The sequence below is a fragment of the Anopheles coluzzii genome, chromosome 3, assembly GCF_943734685.1.
Source record: "Anopheles coluzzii chromosome 3, AcolN3, whole genome shotgun sequence".
NCBI lineage: Eukaryota > Metazoa > Arthropoda > Insecta > Diptera > Culicidae > Anopheles > Anopheles coluzzii.
This window is the reverse complement of record NC_064671.1, coordinates 69,417,672-69,441,034: the sequence shown is the minus strand read 5'-3', so window position 1 is coordinate 69,441,034 and position 23,363 is coordinate 69,417,672. Positions and strand designations below refer to the sequence as shown.

At 45.9% G+C, this 23,363-nt stretch overlaps 1 protein-coding gene across 2 annotated transcripts in view; it reads right to left on the bottom strand.

Moving 5' to 3' along the window:
* Positions 1 to 3,147: 3,147 nt before the first annotated feature.
* LOC120957409 (cyclic AMP response element-binding protein A) overlaps positions 3,148 to 23,363 on the bottom strand; it is a 95,500-nt gene continuing 75,284 nt past the window's right edge. Inside the window, exons 3-7 of one of the 2 annotated variants that reach the window (XM_040379611.2) lie at positions 22,701 to 22,929; positions 8,919 to 9,553; positions 8,329 to 8,841; positions 8,110 to 8,253; positions 3,148 to 8,031 (exon numbers count right to left, since the gene is read on the bottom strand). In XM_040379611.2, the coding sequence (XP_040235545.2) occupies positions 7,834 to 8,031; positions 8,110 to 8,253; positions 8,329 to 8,841; positions 8,919 to 9,553; positions 22,701 to 22,929 (1,719 nt within the window). In that variant the 3' untranslated portion in view covers positions 3,148 to 7,833. The remainder of the gene's footprint in view (positions 8,032 to 8,109; positions 8,254 to 8,328; positions 8,842 to 8,918; positions 9,554 to 22,700; positions 22,930 to 23,363) is intronic. The other variant, XM_040379613.2, reaches the window with a different exon arrangement.

Genomic DNA, 23,363 nt, shown 5'->3' with positions numbered 1-23,363 from the left:
AAGAAATCTCATTCCATAGCGCTTCGGGTTAACCATCCCAAAGGGCAAGAGTTAAACCATTCCCCCATTACAGGCCCGCGACCCCATCAAGGATACGACTAGCACGGCTATCTTAAGTGCATGGAACGTCTTCAGTGGGCAGCAAAAAAAGCAAAAATATCATCGCGAAAACTTCACGTTTAATTATTCATCTATTTTTCCTCGCAATTACCCTGTCATTGGAAGCAATTTCGACGGGTTGTGTCCTTGACCAACGCACCTCATCCCCGTTGCAGGTAGCAAGACCGTTGCCCACCGTATGCGGCAACCCGGAGTCAAGTGTCACCGAGCATCCGGAATTTATTATTTTTCTTTACACCGGAAAGGTTTAAACACAAGAGGGTAAAAGGAAGAGGGGAAATAACAACCCCAAACCCGCTTATGCAAAGAAGCGCGGCTAGCGGGAAACAAATTGTTTTCTAAACACTCCGGATTGAAGACCCTCGGTTAGGGAAACGGGATGGAATGGACCGAAAAAAAAAGATGTTTTAATTTTTGCTGCTACCGTAGAAGGGTTACAGGGCAAACAGTAAGATTGGTTGAAGGTTTTGGTAACGGAGGCAAGAATAATAAAGATAAATGGGATCGACACAACGGGCAAGTGTGCCGAAGTTTGATAAGTGTGTCAATGTTAGGTTGCATCTGTTTGTATTGCAAACATGTTTGATAACTTGATATTCAAACATAATTCAAATGCTTTAAAAACATATCGAAAAAGGCGTTACAACACTTTTTCAAGATCAAAACTGTCATCTTACATAGGAATAAATGGCAAGCAATTAGTTTTGCCCATTTTTTTACGTTGCTTTTACGCCGGTTTTAAATGCAATTAGACATCAATTAATCACGTTTCATTAACCGAACGCCGAACCATTTATGAAACGTCTTGCCTGAGTACCTCATTTGGCTATTTTAACAGCTTCGCTGCAGGTTGCAAAAGAGGTTGTTTGGCTCAAAATCTTGGAATGCTTTTTTTCTCTCCCGCGAAAATGGGGACGTTGTCCTTTTTTTTCTTCTTCCTTGAAGTGCAGAAGGCCACTCCCACAGAATGTTTTTTTCTGCCAAGTAAATCCTGGGCGAGAGAGTCCTTGAGGGCATCGCAAAAAAACTGTGTTGGGGGAAATCAGTTTCTCTCGTTTATCCTCACACAAAAGCTCGGTCCGTTTCGTCGACGTTAGAGGTTAAGGGTGTCTAGCCTTGGTCATTGGAGTTCCTAATCTACACAAACCTGTACGATTTTATATCTTTTTTTATGTCATTTGCATTAGCCATATGCTAATATCATGAAATAAAAGAGAGATGAAATTCAACATTAACATCCGCTCATTTCTTCACAAATTTTACGACCTCCTGATGCAGCAGCGTGATGCGCATCCGCAAACGAAACTGCATCGAAAGAAAAAGATGAACCAAGCATGCTCCTACAAGACAGATGAACCGAGAGAGTGCGATTCAGAGTGCAAACGAGCGTCCAACAAGCCGCCGAAGCCAGCCCACGATGTGCAATTTAACTGCAACTGCGCGCGCGAAAGAAACGAGTTTTTTTGCAGTGATAGTACAGTAAACAAAACACGATACCACAACACCAACACCGGCGCAACAAAAACAATCCTGTTTTAAAGAGACAGAGAAGAATGCGAGAAAAGGGATGGGAAACGGTTGAATATCATCCCGAAACGAAAGAGTTTGCGCCAAGGTCAACCAGAGCCCGGTTGTCGGGGGTCAGGAATTTTGTACGCGAACGGTGAAGGAAACAAGCGTTTACATAAACGTGGCGTGCTGTTTACAACTGACCGAACGGGTTGTGTTGTGTGTTTGTTGACGCAGAATCTGCATGCAGGTATGTCTGTTTATAACAAAATAAATACTTTTTGTAGCTGAAAATTCCTTATCAACTATTGGCACATTATTTTTCAAAATAATACATTTAAGGGTCATTGAGGACCGAACAAATTGTTATTCAACCGATTGTCTTTGACATAGCAAGCTAAAGAACAGATTTCAGTGCAACCAATGCAAATTATCTTTACAAAATATCCAATACACCAACCACCAAGCAGTACCTCTAGCGGATGCTATTAGAAGCAATGAAGCTCATAGCTCAAGCTTTTTTCCAGCAGGTAGCGCTCTGTATTTAAAAATGTTCGTTGAACGAAGTAAAACATACACGCATCATATAAGAACATAAAACATACTTACAGGAAATATTAAGTACAATAGTTAATGACAGATTTAATTTCTCACTGCATCTCACTGGATGACGAGTTCATTTGAACAGTCATTTAAATTCATAGAGGAATGCTTTCCTTATTGACATGTGTAGTAATTTGACTCGCATTCGTATCATTAATTTGCTTGAAATAAGAGCAAAACAAGCTCCGAAATCATTTACAGTAAAGCAATAACCATTATCAAGAAAACCCTACAACAGTGACAGAAAAGAAGGCCTAACTTTGTAAGCTCCCGTTGTGGAAAATCACAACTTTTCCCCCAAAAAGCTCCAATTTTCCTACGCTCCCATGTCCCATTGCCTTGCCGCCGCACAAGAGAAAAACTATTGCCGTATAGTTGGGCCACAGATGCAGTTGGATGCTGCGCAGTTTATCCGGTTTCGCATCACGCCAAAACTATCGCCGACCGAGCACGTCGCCGTGCAAACATTAGCTTAGCATCTCCCAGCCAGCCAGCGAGACGTTAATATCGATTTGGTCACAGAATCACAACCGTTCACAGCTGTTCGAAGGATAAGGACGTTTCCTTTACCCTTTGGGTTTTAATTCTTTTTTATCTCAACATTCCCAACTGTTTCCGGGCTGGGTCTGGGACCCGTCTTCTCCACTCACCAGTTTTCCGTTTTCCAACCATCACCGTCGAATGGCTTTGTATGGGGAGAGAGTGTTTTTCCGGTCCGCGACCCTGTCCGGAAAAATGCTCCCCGAGGTTCTGCTGCACGAATCGAAACGACCGACCGTTCTCAATAGGAATCTTTCGTTTATGAACAATATTTTTTGACATCCCTCTCGCTCGCATATGCCGGTACGTACGCGCGTACGTTGGCATCGTGCTCGGAGGGAAGAATAAAACAGACGCAAAAGACACTGGCAAGTGTTCAGGTTACTCTTTACAATAATGTAAGTGAGGAAATTTTATTTCTGACCCCGCGTATTGGAATTGGTTTTTCCACATTTATCTTGGTACAACACCGCTTGCGGTTGCATATTGTAGTGGCTCGGGCTTCTCTCCACATGTGGTACGCATTTGCCCGAGGCACTGTCGCATCGCTCTCTATCTCTCTCGCCCTTCTCTTCTATCGGTCAAATTAAACGTTGCATTAAACAAATCGAACAAAACAATAATTAAATCTGTCTTAAACGCTAGGCCACGAAAGAAAAAAACACGGTAATGCTAGTTGGAACGATACCTTAGCCTAAACGCTTAATGGAGAGACGATACGAAACGAAAAGACACGGCTCTGATTGTATGGGAACAAACATACCAACGAAAAGAAGAAAAACAAACCTATCCTTAACATAAAGTCTTACGCTAGGCTTATGCTATTGTCTAAGTCCCAAAACATGTCCTGCACATTCTTCACACACAAACACACATACACATTATCAATATCCGGCATGCCATCTTTAGTTGTGAGAGCTACTCACTCTCTTTCACTCTCTTCTAAGTGTCCACGCGGCTATGATTCTGGCGCGACTGTAATCGGTCTGGCAACTTCCTGTCTGTCTCGAAACCCCTCTGTTGTGTTTATACCGTCTCTTCTCTTCCTGTTAAATGCATTTTTTCTTCTTTTTCCCCCTTTTTTTTGCTCTGTTTGATAGTGCAGTTTCATGAAGTCAACGACTACTTCTAGCCAAAAAAAAACAACCCACTCCGGCCCACTGATCTTTGCACCGACGACTAACTGTGAGGCACGGTCTAAAAATAGTGCCTGCATGGTGCAGTTTCGCGGGCCGTGGATGCAGATGTGCCCGTCCGTCCGTTACCGCCTGCATGAGGCCCGCTGAAGGTGGGGTTGCAAATACCAGGCCGGTTGGAATTGGTTTTAGACATTTTCACCTTCGACTCGAGCGCGCATTGCTTTCGAGTGTCGGAGAGCACATGTGTGTATGGGGGTTTTGTTTTTACAACTTCCTGCACAAGATGATTTCATCTAACCTAGGTTAGGGTTGAACGGAGAAGAAGGTAGATATTTTTAAACCACCTCAAGTGCCACCGTTTTTGCATTCTTATGCCTTCTGCACGCTCCCACTGCAATCCACCGCTAGGTAACATAATAAATCGTTCACTGTATATGGAAACCGGGTTTCCCTCGCTATCGATCCCTTCTGTTTCGATTGTTTGGTGTTTTTAATTGCCTATTAGAAGCTACTTAATAGAAAGAAAAAAAAAGTAACCACTAAACAGTGCAGTGCGTATTTTGATGACTTTGAAGACGCGCCAAAATTATCATAAAAATAATGATAAACAAATTTAAGGTAGCTTTTTTCTGCGACTGCAAAAAAATCGAACAAAAAAAGAAGTAAACCGAAAAACAACAAGTAACAAAACAATACGAATAAGTTTAATATCTTTAGAATTGCACAGAAGTGTAATGGTTTGCACACAAAAAGTTTGATGATTGCACCTTTGAAAATGTAAACTATGACGGACAAATAGAATGGAGAAACAAATAAAATCGAAACAGTGAACAGTGAATCAGTCAAATTAGATACTAAGTCAAACAAGTAGTAGAGGAAACATCTTTAAAACAAATGCAATATATATAACGTTCATCTTCAACGCCGAAACGTTCTCCAGTGTTTTTTGTTTTTGTCCCGCTTTTAAATTGCATATTTTCTGCTGGTAATGTAAAAAGGGTTGTTTTTTTCCTTCTAAAAGACTAATAAATTAACTTCAAATATAAACAATTGCATTTCTAACGTACGCTTAAACTAAACGACAAAATAATAAGACTCTAAAGCTAGCGAATGTATGTATGCATGTACGTGTGTGTGTAACTAAATTCAAAATAAACCTTAATTTGCCTCTCACTCTTGCCTGTCCTGTGCACGCGACTGTGAGCCAGTGCTTCTCAACCGTTTGCGTTGCCGCTGCTGCTCGCAAGGCGTCTCCGAATGTAAGGCTATTAAATAATTAAAATGGCAGATTTTGATGCTTCCCGAATCGATGCTTGCAAAAAAGGTCCGAAAAAGGTTGCTTCGTGTAGTACAGTTCACTCAAGAGTTCGCCGTGTATTATTCCCTATCCGATACATTGACAGTACTGAAACCCAAAGCTTAACCTACACGTAAGTAAACGCTACCCGACAAACGAAACGTTAGGCGGATTGGATAGTATTTAGTACTGAATGAATATGAATTCCCAGCAGTTTTGGATTGCAATTGCCACACCACACCTATACCCCAGTTTGCTCGTTGTGAGAAGTAGTGCTTGTTTTCCTCAAAGGCTCATTTTGCTTATCCTTGTGTGTTTTTTTCTTCTTCCTTAAATCAATACATACTATAAGCTAATCAATTTACATGCTATATACTTAAGTCATCGATTGGTTCCACAGTAACATTGTCTATAAATAGGTAGTTTGTTATCTTTTACATCGCACTAAGTTCGCGTAGGTATGTTTTTGTTTTGTATAATTGTGTGATTACTCCACTAAGCGCACTGAACAGTTTAACAATCTGCTTGTTCAATTGTCTATTTAAGCGCGTCTCATAAGTCGTCTCCGTATTGACAATAGCTCGGTGATGAGCATTTAGTCTAAGTAACACCAAATGGTTGTATGGATGGATGTGTTTATGGGATTTAAAATGTATTCATTTATCTCACCACACATCCTCGTTGTAAATAGGCTACTATTATCTCTCTCTCTCTCTCTCTCTTCCTCTTCTTATCTATCTCTATCTGCATCTCTTTTAATTATAATTTCCTAACGCGTATAAGTATAAAAAGCGGTAGACGACTGTGTGCCTTTCGAAAAGCAAAGGCGTATGAAAATATGCGTCTCTCTGTTGTGTTCCGCACCAGCAAATACTAGCTCAAGTATGATAAGTACCACTTCGCTTCAAACCCAGCACTACCCGGGCAAGGGGGAAGGAACGTTCTTTTCGCACACTTTAGAACAAACAAAATGACTCAAAAGGTTTGACACTCGAGAGAAAAAGTTCCAGCGGTTCCGATAATCGGGAATCGCGCTTGCTGAACCAGTATGTACAGTATGATTAAATCCACTACATCTTCCCGACACACACGATGTTAAACATCGAACAAATGCTAATTACTGAATACATTTTGCATTACGATGGTGGTTGTCTAGCATGCAGCTTATTTTGTTTTGTGCTAGTAAATATTTCCTCCTCTAAAACCAAACACGGTCAAGCGTATAGCCATCCCTCACAACGCATCCCATCTGTGTAATACGTACTTGCTAACCACACTGTACAGGGTGCTTAAACGTAGTCATTGTTTTTATGCCCACTTACTCGAAAGTAATCTAAAAAAACAAACGGACAGCTTCTAGCAATGCAAATGAATGTCACTTACAACTAATCAAACAACCCAACAAACATCAAACAAACAAACAACAAGCAAATGTAAACCAAATGCGTAGTAGAAAGTAATTAGTGTTTACCCGAATCAGTCCCGAACTGTTGTCTCGCTGCAGCAGTTCCCATTTCATGCCGTTTTTTTGCGGCGAAGGAAATTGGAACCAGGTGCTTTATTTACATTTGCTACATTTGCTGATCGGTGGCAGCCAACAGCATGTAATGCCATTTTCTGTACACACACTCCTTTCTGCGTCATCTCAAAACAACGTTACAAATCAATAGTAAATATGCGTTACGTAAAGAGAAAAAGAAAACCTTGCTCTAAAAGTAACATAGGACCGGAAAATGTGTTCAAAATAATTGGATCGCATTTGAGAAACACTGCTTTCGTTGATTGGCTTGCACTAGCGACCGCTAGATGGCGCGCACGAGCGCGCAGGCGTTGTCGTACGGCTCCAACATCGCTGGACGCGTTTGCCAATAAATGCTAAGTTAAAAATTCAAGCGAGGTAACAACCTATATCAAGAAAAGCACAACCAAACTTTTTAAAACCGTTCGTCCATTCTCGCATGTAATGGAGTCATTTTTGGGCGTGAGAGTCACGCTGTTTTTTGAAGGGACAGGCAAGTATGGGTAGGAGATTGCCCACAGTGAACGGTACCTACAAAACAACAAGGCACACGTTATCAGGAACCCAACCCTCTTCTACCGCCTCTCCGTTTTTTGATAAAGATCTTGCTATAGCAACCTACACCTTCTTTCTATCTATATTATCCTGTGCAGTACCGGTCGGGTCTTTTAAAAATAGACTACAAACGCCACCTCGGCTCTGGTTTTGGAATGTTAACTACGTTCGCTTCTTGCTTGTTAGGCCTCGAAGACACAAGCACCCCTCACTGCCACAGTGTCTAATCCATCCTTTCATCCTTAACATTACTACTTACGCGCTACGAAATAACAACACTTCATCCTTACGGGGGCCTAGAACCGATGCGCTCGCGCGGAAGACTTCACCCCGAAACCGTGGGATCGGCACTTCTGACGAGGTACTCACATCCTGGAGAGACCCCACCTATCGTACGAAAGCCTTTCTAGCTTATTGCACGAAAACTGTTTCATGTTCCCCTATCCCACCCGATTCCTCACACGACCCGGCGTGTCTTCGGGACATTAGCATTAGTTTGTACATTTGTGTATGTGTGCCTGTGTGATTTTCACACTCACAAAAACAGCACATTAGGACGCCTTCCGCGCACCCTGTCGGCTGATGAGCTGGCGCAGCTTGGACAGCTCGGTCTGCAGGTTCTGGTTGCAGTCCTCGAGCGCCTCGACCCGCTTGCGGTACTCGAGATTCTCCGACACCAGTATGTCGACCCGGCGCTCCAGCTGGTCCATGTACTCCTTCTTCTTCCTTCGGCTTTCTTGGGCGGAGATCTGAGAAGGTTGGAAGAATTAGCAATTAATTTTTGCGAACTTTGAGCAGATCTTGTGGAGCAGAACTTTTCCACCTACCTTATTCTTGATCTTCCGCCGGATCTTTTTGAGAGATTTCTCCTCGGCCTTGGTCAGCGGAAGCCGGGTAGGGATGGGGTAGCCCTCTGCTAGCAGTGTTCGCTTCTCCTCTTCCGTCAAGATGAGCGTTCCCGTGGAACCCTTCTGCAAATTACACCGAATGACGTTAGTACTTCTGCGGATCTTTTGGTGTTGTTCCGTCCTCGTGGAAGGACGTACCGGTTGACTACTGATGAGCGGGGTGTGAATAGGCTGCCTCGACGAGCTGCTGGCGGACGGTGATGATGCAGCTGAGCTGTGGTGACTAGCTGTGGAGGACGACTGGCGGGAGGTAGAGTTGCCCGATTGGCTGCCACCGGCGGTGCTGCCGATCGATGAGCCGGCCCCTGTACCACCGCTCGCGTGCAGTGATGTGCGGCGGCTCGAGGCGGTCGAGTTGGCGCCGCTCGACGTGCTGCCGTGATCGGTCGGCGGTGACATGGGGGAAACGTGATGTTCGGGGCTCTGGTTGCCTTCCGACTCGTCGCTCGGCAATGAGGAGGGCGGTGTCGGTGGCAGCCCGAACGCGGTGGAGGACTGTGGTTCCATCTTGATGTTCAGCTTGGACATCACGAGCTTCTGCTGCTGCTGGGTTGAGGCCGTTGAGTTTTGCTGGGGAATGCTGGACGCGATCATGATCTGCTGATTCTTGAGCAGACTCTGTGTGGCGGATGACAGCTGGAGGGAACCGTTCTGGAGAGGGAAAGAGAGAGAGCGAGAGAAAAGTCTTAGGATGCTTCTTCATGTCTGTTGGTTGCGCCGGACACTACCTTATGCTCGAGGACAAGATCCGAGTGCGTGTAGCCGGCCATATTTCCGCCGAGACTAACGGCCGAGGCGGAAAAGCTGTTCAGGAGGGAGCCTCCACCACCTTCACCACTTCCACCACCACCACCACCGCAGCCCGAACCGATGGGGGACGGTGGACAACTCGAACTGGGCGACAGTGGCTCTTCCTTGACCGTCGTCTCATCGATATCGATGTCCGATGCGTTGCTGGCGGAGGTGGATGAGGATGAGTCGTGGCAGGACGAGCTGGAACCGAACCCGGCCAGCCCCTTCAGCCCGACGATGCTCTCCTTCAGGTTGAGGTTGTGATTCACCGCCAGATGGTTATTGTTGTTATTGCTGAGCAGACTGCCGAAGGGACCGTTCGCACCCAACGGTGCCGTCTGTTGCTGCTGCTGCTGGTGCTGTTGCTGGGCTGTCACCAAACCGTTCGACAGCATGGCACCGGCACCGTTTGTCAACAGGGACATCCCGGCGAAGGAGGGTGGCTTGCTGTCGCGCGTCTGCCCGTTGACCAGCAACGAGTTGGCATGGTGCTGCTGTCTGTGAATGATGTGCTGATGTTTGCTGCTGCCATTCATGCTGATTGCCGGATAGCATTCCTCATCCATATCTGCTGAGATGTCGTAATGGCGGAGTGGAATGGAAGGGAGAGCAAGAGCAAGAAGAAAAGACACAAAGAAACACAATTAAAAGCCATCCGTGGGTACTCTATAACTAAGCTAGGGAGTTATAAATATATCTTTTCCCCGCAAATTGATGCAAAGAAACTGCCTCAAGATACATATTCAGGTCAAAGCGAATCAGCTGCATGCACGCGCAAATGTCAGTCGCAGTTCGCGTTGTCCGTTGTTTTGACAGGTGTATTCGGAATTCGGAATAGTAGGTTTTGTTTGAACGCCTGCGCGGGACCGGGCGGTGTTTTATTTGCTGCTCCTGTTTTCTCGAGCACTCTAGAGAACGGGTTGGCTTTGCGGTGTTACATAAGACGACGGGAGGATGATGTAAATTGAGGGGGAAGCAGGAATATGGACGCAGCTTGGGGTCTTCTTAAACTTCATCTCATGGACGGGGCAGCAATTCAGGGAATTGCTTTAAGTTTCATCAGAATATGAACATGAGCGAAACCGAATGATTCAATTTTAAATTTGAAGTTCAGAGTGTACTAAACCCGACTTTTTTGTAAGTATAAACATGAAATTACTTTAAACAACTAATAAAAAATCATCTCAGATTTAGTCTTATTGAATAAGAAAATAACAAAAATCATTATTCATACATCAATTCTAATTATTGAAAACATAGAATATCATTATCCAACACAGTATGTAACAATAAATAACCGACATCAAACCAACAAACTGCAAATTCAAACCGAAACAAGGCAAAACGGCCCGATCGATTAATATTTCACCCAGCTACCGACACAATGTTGCAGCTAAATGCCCAACAAGGCATTCGACCTGTCCAAATCTTCACACCACACCGCAGCTCGTTTAGCAAAACAGGCTCCGGCACAGGGGCGGAGGACGAGATCGGGTAGCAATCGGCAGCAGAAGCAATCCTCATAAACGATAATTAATATGGTCGCTCGTAAAAGTCATCCGCCAGGGGGACCTCCCCGAGTCGCGAACGCGAGCGCGCGCAAACGCGTCGTCCACTAACGAGCCACTACCGGCCGGTAAAAAGCTTCTGTCGAGGCAAGCGGAGGCATCGGAAGAGCCCAAAATGTCAACCGATCTTGCCTCTTGGATCACACACGCGAGCCTGCACGCCAGCTACATGATTATGATCGCTTGGGGTTTGCGTTATCGTGGGCCTCGCGAAGAATGTCTACATGCTTGGCCTGTGTGTCTGTGCCTTTTCTCCCTTTCTCTCCCACTCTCTCTCTCTCTCTCTCTCTCTCTCTCTCTCTCTCTCTCTCTCTCTTGCTACACGGTAGCGTACCGGGAAGGTTGCACAGGTGAAAATGATCTTCATCTAATTAATAACCATAATAAATCGCAGCATCGAGCGCCTGGACCGGCACCACGCGTGGCTGCAACAGCGCAGTACTGTTGCAATGCAGGGAGCAAAACCGGCAAAATCCAAAACCCGTTCCAAAGATGGTATTTGCTGGTCCGGTCACTGCGCGTCGGTTCGGCCTTGCCGAGAGAGAAAGAGGGAGAGAGAAAAAAAAGCCTTCCCCCGAGCGTGCAGAAAATCAGCGCGCAATCCTTTCCCTAATTGAATGATTACAATATTGAAAGAGCTAGTTGAAAGTTGGCGTTCCCCCTCTCTCCGTTGGGCAGCGAGTCAGCGCACCGAAAGGGTCGCATTTTTCGTACTAATTGACAACTTGCTCTCCTCGTTCGTATAAGAGCTTTTCCTCGTGGAAAAGTCTCACATAATCGCCGTCGCGATCAATCGATCAAGCGTGAGCGTGCGCGCGCGCGAGCCTTTCGCGCCACGCTCGGGACGGAAATTCATTAAATTTTAATTGAAATAGTTGTGATTCCGAGGCTGGTGGCAGCGCTGGTGTAGGGTTTGAAGTAGGTTAGAGAGGCCACACGGTGCTTCAATCGACCGCATCCATTGACATTCCATCATCATCATCATCGTCATCATCGAGGAGCAAGTTTTCCGATGCACCACAACCTACACTGGCGCTGCACTTTTGCAACACTCGTCGATCGGGGTAAGGATCGGGATCGGGAGGCAAACCGTCGTCGTCTTGCAATCATAATCATAACCGCAAACTCCCGCTCCGGACCCCTCGATGCTCGATGTGAAATGACGTAAACCACACTAAATGACGCTCTTTCGATCCGTTTCGAAGGCGTGCGTTGTTGTTTTTTGTCTCTTGCCGTCTGTGCCATAGCTCGTGATCGGGCTCGTGGTGTCGTCTTCACCACGGACGTCATAATTGCCTGCCACGATGAGTCATGAGGCAGGATTTCTCTGGATTGAGGTGTGAAGGAACGGATCGTGATTTGTGACCGTCAGTTGGCAAATAGCGGTGATGTGGTTTGTGGTCTGTTTTTGTTGATTCGAGTCGCTTAAGCGCTTCTTTTAAATGATTTTGAAGGCCTTTCAAAGCACTCAAACGAACGAGTTCGACCCTTTGATTTGCTTTGCCCTAATAAATTAGTACAATCTCGATCGAGTTGCACGATACCACGCAGTTTTCCAATCGTAGCTGGGCGATCGTTTACTTTCACTAAAAGCGTCATCAGACACCGCGAATCAAACAGGCGAAGGCGAACCATCGCGCGTCACCGTCACAGACGGTGCATCACTTCATTTCGATACTTTCAAATATCACCCCAAAAAACCTACAAGCGGTGGTTGAGTTCGATTTCCATTCCACCGGCAGTTGTTACCGTTCCAACTGAGTGATGCGCGTAATGCTGTGGAGACGGTGGAGAAATGCTGTCGACACCTTTATGGCTCCGCTTTTCTTTCCTGAGTGAAGTTGCGCACAGCTCAAAGTGCACTATTTTATGGAGTCAACGCTACGCAAAGGAAAGAAACATTGAAGTTTGAAAATCTGGGAGGACTTTGATTCCTAATCTTAATTTAAAGAAAATTTCCAAACCAAACTCAACAAACGCTGCTGACTTTCTACCACTAAAAGGCAAAGGTAAATGCAGTTCGATTAACCGAAACCACCCCTCCCAAATGGAACTTGCCCTTCTTGTCCTTCTTGCCTTTCCGTTCCCCAAAAACTTCCACTCAATCACGCAAAGATCGCTTTCATTTCCATCCATCCTTCACGAAACACACGCGGGGCGTCATAAATAGTGCACCAATTCACACAGCAGCAGCAGCAGCAGCGCCAGTGTGTCCGGTAGGGCGATTGTTTCCCTTTCCCAACTGGGTGGGGGCCGATAAAACTGCCATTGTTTGAACTCGGTCAACGGCGGGCGGTGTACTGTACTGTCTATTTCCGGCACGAAAAACGATCCGAAAACGAAACGGGGAAAAGAAAATTCCACCTTTCCATTCTCTTTTTTCGGCCCGTCCCCCCTGATGCACTTTCGCTAGCCGCCATTATCAATCGCTCCCATTTTATCGCACTTTTTTTGCGCGCGGAATTCTACTCCTTTCTTCCCCCTTTTCCCATTAGATGAGCTCTTGGCAAACGGTTCGGATCCACTCACTTTGCCCAAACCCTTTAAAGAAAAAAAGATGTTTCCACCGTCATTTTTCGCGTCATAAATCGTGGCAGGCTCAATGGAACGAGACCGGGAATGTACTCCTTTTGCACACCCACACCCGTAGGGCACTCTCAGCACATTCCTACCCAAACAACCATTTTGTGCTGGTTGCTGTGGTTTACTGGGTAAAACGAACGGCGTTTCGGCGCTGCTTGCTTCAGCACATTTTTCCGTGCGTTTCGGTGCGTTTGCTTGCAAAATCGGCCCGCGGGCTGCGCTCCCGTCGCTGCCCGAACCGAAGCGGAAAACAATCGACTTTTCGTTTGAGACACAGCTTTGCAACAATGTTGCCGGAAGTATGCGACTTCAAACAGTGCCCGAAGAAACCTTTGAAGCTGTAAGCAAAAAGCCCTCTGAAACCGCCGCGGCGATGTGTGCGATCAATTTTCTCCCGATCTCCCGATAGCGCTGTGATCGTGTACGCGCGCTGCCAACACAAAAGCGACGTCGGCGGCAAAGACGGTCGATGAGCACGGTGTAATGGCACATGGTGCAGAAATGGAACATTTGTCAAAGGCGGCTTCGTTGTATTTTTTTTAATACAGATTGAAAGTGAGATTTATCGCGAGCCGTGGAGAAGTGATGCCGTGCAGCCCCGCTGGGGTTTTATATGACTTATTTGCAGGGGGAGAGCGTGGAAGGTGGATTAGAGCGATGCGAAACCGCACCAGGCAGTATACTGTGTGCAAGTGCAGTTGCGTGCAATCGATGTAACAAATCGTCCATCATGCCCGCACTCTCTTTCGTTCTCTCTCTCTCTCCCTTTCTCTGTCCGTTCCGCTCGTGGTCTCGTGCTCAGAATTTCATAATCTCGATGCGCTTGATGTGGAGCTGTTTGTCGCCCTTCGTCGCCCCGGGCCTTTTTCCAGCCTTAGACCCAGCGGTAACGCCCGGCAAACATGATGGAAGTGACAAATGCAATTGGCTGCAGATAAATCATGCATGGTACTGTGCAGCGGCTGTACAATTATTGTCATTTCCATTGCATTGGTTCCTACCCGCCGTTTCCCTTGGGCGGGTGTGATCGTTGCCTTGGGCTCGGACTGCTCTGGTTGATCTGGGTGGTGCTCTTCCTCCAGCGGACCATTTCACAACGAACGGAACGGCTACGGGAACGGCAGGACGGCGCAGCAAGATGTTTGATTGATTGTGGGCTATGGGAAGCGGTGTGTATGGACAAATAGTACAGCATACACGGTTGTATTTCCTCATTCAAGGCAAGGCTAGTGAGTGTGCAGGTGTTGGAAACAATTAAATCAATAAAAATGTCAAGAGCACCTTTATACTCCTTTATATGAAGCTATAACATAAATAACTGCTGGAGGGATGGTACTTATTATTTAATAAGAAATTGAATGCATCCAATACAATGAAAAATGAGATAATAAACGAACAAAATGGACTTCAAAACAAGTGTTACAGTCCATTCAAAACATGATATTAACAAAAACAAATGGCAGGATAGAGAAAACCATAATAAAAGAAATACACAAATTGAACAGTGACTTGTGAAAACCCTTCCACACATCATTGGCAGAACATTAACGAGCTCCATCACACCCAACAGTTGGAATGGCAAACGCTTTCGGACATTTATCACAACCTCACGCCGAACCGGGCATGAATAAATCTCTCCCGTTGCGTCATAATTCATCTTAAGCGCTGCTAAATGGCTGATCTGTCAGACTTTATCGCTCGATGTGCGTGCGAGGTACTGAAACGAACTGAACCCGGCCGTACCGTCGCACCACAGCCTGTTCGATCATCAGCATTAAAAGCAATCATACTCGAAGCCCGCTGCTGCTCCATTCCATTACCTTCCTTCCACGCACAGAGTGTGTGTGTGTCATTTAGCGACACTTTTTATGTCTTTAATTGGCTGTAAACACGTGCTAAGACGTCCCACCACCACGCTGCACGCACGCTGCCAAAGAAACGTTCGACCTGGCACGGACAGCAATTATAATGCGTAAGAGGATTTGTTTCCTTTTGCGCCTGCTTCTTCTTTGCTATTCAAAGCAGCAGCCCCTAGAAGAAGAAGGTTCAATGACATTGTGTCTCGAGAGGAGTTCGGCATGGAGATAAATCAATGGATCGTTTACAATGCTTCCACAAATGCCCCGTAGACGGGACCACCCGAGCATTTGGGTTGAAAATATCAACACGAGCATAGAAAAAAAAACCCACACACCAACAACACGCAACACCTCTCGATAGACTTGCTCGGGGATGGCTGGAACGATTGATCACGATCCTCAGACACTCCCATTCGTGCGTGTGTGTGTGTGTGTGTGTGTGTGTCTGTGTGCCTTCAAATCTATGAGCTATGACTCAATCTTCGTACCTCGCATACCTACTCGAGCCCGTCGTCTGTCAGCACGGGTTACGCTGCGTTACCTTGCTGCGGGCGAGCAAGCGACGAACCCTCTTTTTCCCCTTTCGAGATCGCGATCTCTAAAACCATTTGCTCCAGCAATTCCAGCGCCAAAGAGATTGCAATCGAAGATCGTGAGTCGATAGTGCGCAAAAACGAGAGGAGATGATGAGGGAAGTAGAAAGAGAGACAGAAAGGGAAGACAAAAAACGAGAGCACTTCACAGCGCCGGGTGAGCGGTCAGGAGAGCCCGCGCGACCCAAAGTGAAATGGATCCATCCCAAGTGCAGTGAAGTGGTTTGTGCTATTTTATTCCATGAATGAATTTTCATTCAGCATCACTCAAGAACGGCGTCAACGGTTTTGCTTTTATTTCTGTTCATTGAAGTGGAGGCAGCAAGAGGGAAAAGGGTGCTCACGCACACCCCTAGCAAACCACACGGATGTCGGCATTAAGAACAGGGGGAGATGAAACGCCAGGGGAAGCAATCAGTGTGGCTCACCGTTGGGCCCAATAGTGACATCAATGCAATCTCGTAGATCCGTGAGACATAAACGGCTACGGGCTAAGGTGCCCCGGAGCACCCGGAGCACCCGGAGCACTCGGAGCGCTATTTGAGATGAAAACAAATACCTGGGAAGAAAGCGCAGAAATTATGTCAATTTTTTTGTGGTGCGTTGAGCGTGTGTGTTTAAAATTACTTCTCGGAGGGAATGTGTTTCCCTTGTTTCGTCTTTTCTGTTTGTGGCGGCTACCTTTCCATTTTCCTAGGAAGCTGGGAAGGTGTGAAGAAGAGCTAGGAAGAGTTAACCACCATTCTCTCCCATTTCTAAGTTCTACGCGCAAACGGGAATAAGTGTTTGAGAACCAGTGTCACCAGTGGACACAAGCATTAGCCTCCAAGCGTATCAGCACACGGCACTTGGACCAGCGGATAGACAATGAAAGAAATGGTAAAGTCATAACTATCATATCGAAGTTGAGTGTTGAGTAGAGAGGCCAGCTAAAGAAGAAACTGTGGGCCTTCCCACAGTTACTGGGATGGGATGGTTGGTTGAAGCAACACCCAGATCCAGACTGTCAGCTTTGAGCGGCTGATCCAACAGAGAGTACAATAAAGCCTACTCAAATGTCTCTATCTGGTGTCATTTGAATTGTTTGAGGTCAGTCTGGTGAAATCAAATCCCATCAGAATTGTAGAACATTTCAAATGCGTGAATGCTCATTGGAAAGATCTGTTACCACACTTCAGGTGCGTTGATCAAGTACGGAGACAATTGAGGTAAAAATATTTGAATTAAGAAGAAAAAAAGATGAAGAACTTAAGGTATCAAAAAGGGAGATATTCCTTAACCTAATACTACGATTTCAAAACATACGGTATCATTCCTTCTTACAAGACGTACAAATGTATCTTCTCTCCCTCTGAGGCGCGCGTGGAAACCACAGAAAAGCAAATCATTAAATAACAATCAGCACATAACAGTACTTTAGCTTTTTTTATTACTATTTTTTGTTTGTGTGTGTTGTCGTTCGTTTTTTCGCTAAAACGAAAAGGCCGAAAACATACACACAGCTACAATAAAATCCTCAATAAACCTGTCAAACGCGAGCCATCGTTAGGCAGGGGGCCCCAACAAGGGGCACTTGATTGAAAAAATAAAATAAAACAAACGCAGAAAGGCATCCGCCCGTTGTTCGAGCAGAAAAAAGAGCTGTAAGCTGTCAAATGTGGCTCTCGATATCGTTTGCCTGCCGGAGCTTCCCAGCACTTTCTTGCCCATTTCTTCGCCTTATCACACGGCGAATGATCGGACTTGATCGCATTTTTTATTTAAAAATAACCTAAGAAGCAATTTCTGATGTCTTCAAAATTCTTATTAGCATACGTGAAAAGAAGAGCAGAAAAATATTCCCAAAACTATAAAGCACAGCTCGAACGATGGCGTAGAAAGGGCGCGTCAATGGAAGTGCGGCGCGGACGCACTCTGCCGCAGCAAAGGGCTAAAGAGCTTCCCAACGCAAATGCTCCGTTCTACTTCATTAACATATTTGCTAAGCCATTAAAATGCTCGCTTCTCAGGTGTGTGTGTCAGTGCGTATACCCGATTTTCTGGTTTTTGCCGAAAAGACAAACAACAAATGGTATGAAATAAAAGTTTCATAGCTGTGCGAAACGCGACAGTGAGTGGTTGAAAAAAAAACGAGGAGAATTAAACCCAAAAATCTTTAAACCGCGTCGGGCTCGCGCTTGCGCACAGGAACAAGTTTTGCTTCGCGTTTTCCGCCGCACGAAGCTTTAGTGAGAAACTGGTGGTGGTGGCGCGAAATGTTGCTTACGGTCAGCATAATTCAATCGACCTCAGAACCAGCCCCACTCTTGAGAAGGGGGAAGGAAAACCGGGTAAGATAATCGGGGCGGCATGTGCGCAAAGCAAACAAATTCGCAAATAAGTTATGCAATCTTGTCGAAAAGTTTTATTGTTTTCACTTTTGAAACCGAGTCAATTTCGAGCCTTGGGGTAAAGGGAAGAGGTTTAATGCGGGGTGCGTGTTCCGGTTGCCCTCGCCTACCTCCCCTCCCGGCTAGCCATTAAAAAAAGACCGGCAGTCCCCGGGAGTGTTCTGGTCCGCGCGGGTGGGAAATGCGAAACGAGTTTGCTTTGCGACGTTTTTTTGTGCTTTTCACTCATTTGCTTCTTATTTGTTTTCTTTCGCATATAACTCGTCCATTAAAAAAAAAAAACAAAAAAATCTGGGCAAATAACTAAAATTTCGCACGCAGTGTAAAATGAAAAAAAAAATGCGCTTCACGCATCAAAAGCAAATTGGTTTCAGATTTTACCATTCGCGGGGTTCGCTCAGCTGTGTTGCCTTTTTTACTTAATTGTGTCTGTGGGTGCACAAATTTGGGGTGGGGACAAGAGTGATATTTTGGGGAGTGTATAGCGCGTTTCAAAAGGAAAACTGGTAAATCGAAAAGGGCATAAATGTATAAGTGCCACAACGCGACTGATAGTGCGAGTTGTGCGAATTGTTTTATGCCACTCTTCCAATGCCGAACGCCTTCCAAGGCGCCTGAGCCGGCGTGAGTCTGGGAAAAGCGGCCGGGAATAGGAGCGGGAGGTTAGGTTCAATGAACTGGAAGAGATTTTATGATTCTAAAACAAAAGTAAACCCTTTAAGAAGACAATTAAGACACACATTTGAAGCATTAACAGTAAATGTTTTAAGTTGTTTAAGGTCATAGTTTTCTACTGCATTTCTTAAATATTGTTTCAAACAGTGGTCAGGAAATAAAACGTAAAGCAGTCACACAATGATTGGATAAAACGCTGCCATCAGTGCTGCGTGTTTTTTTTTTCTTCAACACTTTATCCAAAAATAGCCTTCCCTTACTTCCGGTTGGTTGCACCGAATCGAAAATCTCCCACCGAAAAAAAAGCGAAAAATAAAACACAAGAAGCCAAAAGCCAGCCTCAAATTCAAATTTCTCACGCACCATGCACAAACACCCGTTTAATGCCCCCCCTTAACGAGTTTGTCACATTTGGGTTTGGGCCGAGCTTAAAGTGGCGTCGCGCACACGTACGTTCGAAAGTTTTGCGACCAAATCCGAGCGATCGAGAAGACGACGGAACAAAATCCAAAATTAAAAAAAAAAAAAACGACCCAAAAGGAAAAGCGCTCGAAAACACTCTTGTCCAATATATCCAATTTGTCGATAAAGCTGAGCGAAAATTGCGTCGTTTCGGGGAGCGTTGGGCTTGCGCTAAGATGGTAAGCGACGAACGCCGCACGAGCTGGACGCCCCCTCTCTCTCTCTACATTGTAGCGGTATTTAGCCGTTGCCGGGTCGAACAGTGGCCCAAATAGAAGAGCAAAAAAAACGAGCACTTCCCCGTATTTGGAGGGCATGAGAGAGCAGCAAAATGGTTGTGGCGGATGCGGAAGAGTAGCGGAACCGATGCAAAAACGAATCAAGAAAAACGATCACACACCCCCTCGACTGTTCGGGATGCCGAGCACGTGCATTATCTTTGCGCAAACGAATGTGCGAATGCGCATTAAGCTGCGCTCAAAAGTTTGGAACGTTAAGATTCATTGATCAACGAGGTTCGCGAATACAATTGGATCATTCTTCTTGTTGGCAGATAAAGCGTTTGGCTGAGGAAATAACAGCAAAGTTAAACTGCTCGAGGAAGCAAATTGACTTCAATATAGCTTTATTAATTGGCTGTTTGTAGAATCAGAAGTGATAGTTGTCTATGCCAAACAACGGCCGCGGATTAGCGTTGCAATTTGTACTTAACGACGTTAACAAAAACATCATTTTTTGCCTGCATTACTTATCCTTGAATAATGCCAGTTCAACTTTCAAATTGTTTGTTAATGCCACATGCGCTTGGAAGAAAGATTTGTGCACCCCAAAGAGAGGCTAGAGGCGCCCAACCTCCTGGTAACTATGTACCACTATTCGCAAGTTTTTGGGGCGATTTTTTTTGTGAGCGTGCGTTCTTATCCTGTTTCATTTATCGCGGAACAAGTTGGGCGACTATTATGACATTTTAAGACAACTTTCGCACCGCACCAACTCCACAGTATACGTGCGTCACTGACATTTTGACTGTTAAGGTGACGGGTGCCCGAGGTGAGGTGAAACATATTCAACAAGAAGCCGGAGCAGTAAGACAAAATAGAGCACACGCGCTGTCTTTGGGTAGTGTTTTTTTTTTGTTTTGCTTTACTTTTCCCACATCTCGTTTAATCGAGAGGGAAAGAAAGAGAGCGCAAGGAGACGTTGTTGAATTTGTCAAACCGATCACGTCTGTGCGTTTGCTTGGGGCACCGAGACTTGCAAGATATTTCGCTGATCAACCGCTGATCACGAGAAAGCGCATTTCGATCGCAATACGCACATACACACACCCGCACGGGCTTGATTCGGCCGGACCAATTTCTTATTCACATTCGCCACCTGGATCGCCCAAATCAAGGGGGTTGAAAATGACTCAATCTGAGTACACACGGTACTGCTGTAGAGGCTGTTTTGCGATCAACTTCATGCGTTTCAATTTGCAACGGGCCTTTCCCAGGCTCAAACGAATCGATCCGATTGCAATCGTACCGATAGCGTAATGTATTTCTATTCCACCACGACCGCTACACACTCCGATGCTGAGTCATCCAGATGCTGAGCGAGGGGAATACCCCTTTACCAAGCCAAGGACAGGACGTACATAATCCTAAACATGGACGAAAAAATAAATAAAAGGGAACGTGCGCCACTCTAGGACACAGCCAAAACAATGCAAACATCGATCACCCCCGGGTTGGCTCGATCTCAAACGCCGATTAGGGTCGACTCCTCCACAATCCCGGGGCTTCACGCAAAAAGAAAAAAAGCTGTGGCTAGAGAATACACTGCGAGTGAATTTCTCATGTTAGTTCCCAGACGAAGAGTTCTCCCTACTGGAACTTCAAGCGCCACTCGTAAATCGTGATGCTGATCGATCGTGAACGTACTCCACAAAGCATCCGTACAATCAATTAACATCTCATCTGGCATTAAGGAGGTCTCGAGGGATACGGCTAGCGCAAGACGCCGAAGAAGGGGCGAGCTAAGAGATCGTGGCCCCCGGGGGAGCTGATCGAGCTTTCATCATCGCTGCAACACTGTTGCAAACGAACCAAACAACCAGAGAGTTTCCCATTCCCAGTTGCAATTGAGCTGCAGCGTGTGTGTGCAGACACAGCAGCCAAACCAAACCGGTAACCGCATGCAGCGCCAACCGACAAAACAGCAGCTTAATGTCACTGCAGCCGCCGGCTTTATTAGTCACCTCGCGGGGCTGCTGCATTTCAGTCGCTATTAAATAATTGTAATCGCATTCCGGCTAACCGATTACTCGACAACCTCAGCTCCCCGAGTTAACGGTTCTGCTGTACAGGGAATGACGAGGACATTGGGGAGAAAAACGTTTCATTCACCTATCCGGGTTTGAAAAGTGCTGCTGCCGTTGAGCACTATGTGCTCAGGATGTCTTTCAAAAAACAAAACAATTTGTTGAAAATTTTAGAACCTTCTTGTTTCGATATCGACACTCTCACTTTCGGAAACCTTGAATATGGGTTGAGCAAATTAAAGACATTTGCCTTTTTTTGGTTAGGTAACCTTGTCGCGGTACTACAAATATGCATAGCAGAGCCCAAGAGACACTAGAGGCACTGTTTGATCAGATGGTTGAGACTCTTGTTCCTTGTTTTGTCGTATTTTGCCCATAGTGGTGCTCCGGCTGACTGTTGGAAGCAAAACCACACAGCCTAACCTCAACTCCGACGTCTAGCTTCGGCCGTGTTGGGATTAAATAACTAATCCTTGTCTCCCTCACTCAAGTTTGAAGCTCACTCAGGCAACTCTGGAACGTGTTAGCACCGGAAGCAATGCAATCGATCTCGCTGCACGCGAGGCTGCACGCCTTGCAAAGCTGCCATGCTTTTTGCAATGCTTTCCAGAGGAACCATTAGTAGGAGGACCTACCACACGACAAAACATGCCAGACGTTTCCACCTAATCGTCTGTTAGGACCTAATTCCAATCAGTTCTTAGACAAATGAAGTGACATTTCAGCACCGACTAGGGTATTAGATACTCAAAACAAACAAGGGAGTAGAAGGTTGCAAAAAAAAAAACCTTAAGCGGGACCATCGAAAATGTTAACCAGATCGAATATTATTCGGAGAATAAGCGTGCTGCGTTTTGTATCTAATCGTACTACCGAGATGAGGTTTAAGACGCACACTTGGGCAAATATTTTCCATCCTTTCCTCTCTCGGCAGCCTCTCGAACGAAGCTTCGAGCGTTAATATCTAGAACAGTCGATGGGAGGAAGAAGAGACCATGCACGGTTAACAAAAAAAGCCTTGACAAGCTCCCGTGTACGTCATTGTAAGCCTTCAACTCAGCGCTTCAGTTGACAGTTGCTCCATTTGTTGCGGTGGTGCTGAGCAACACACGGCGAAGACAGTGTGGCGTGCTGTACAAATGCCAATATTGATTCAAGTGATCGCATCCAGCCATCCCGTACCCGGGCATTACGTAAAGCCGGCCCCAGGCTGATGGGGGAGTATATCACATACCGGAGTACCCGGAAACACTGGCAACCGCTCTAGGGACCAGCAAACTTACCATCCATCTTGTTCTGCAGGCTGTGCGGGGAGTCGGGAATGGTGTCCGGCAGCGAATCGCCGTCCGAGTTGAGGCTGTACGAGTGTTCGGTTTTGATCGGCATGCACGTCCCGATGATGGCGTCCGTCATCAGCTTGTCGTTCAGGATGACCGGCGGCAGCTTCGAGTGTGGATCCATCCAGTCCTGGATGTCCGGATAGTTGGACATCTTCAGCGTGTCCTGGAGGTTCTGTTGGAAATTGGGAGAACACAATACAACACGATCAGTTTCTAATTGAATCGAACAAAAACAAAACAACAGCACTGTTTGTTTGCATTATGTTAAGTGAGTATGGAAATGATGTTGTGAGTGCTTGCTATTTGCCTCTCCCGGAAGCCAATGGGAACGGTCAAAGATGCTGCCATCACGCTTCGATGATCTCACGTGCCATCTTTCGCGTATGCAGTCGTATAAATTATTCATCTTCGGGTGCAGGTTGAATGTATCGTTCGATTGAAGTTGTGCCGCACGAAAGTAAACATAGCGAGAGAGAGAGATCAAGAGAGAAGGAGAGGAAGCGCCTCGCAAGGTGCATCGAGCGAGCCCATTCTTGTACAATCTTCAAGAGGGGATCTGTTTCATTCAAGCAGCACCAACTCGAGTGAGCTTACTCCCATCGCCGT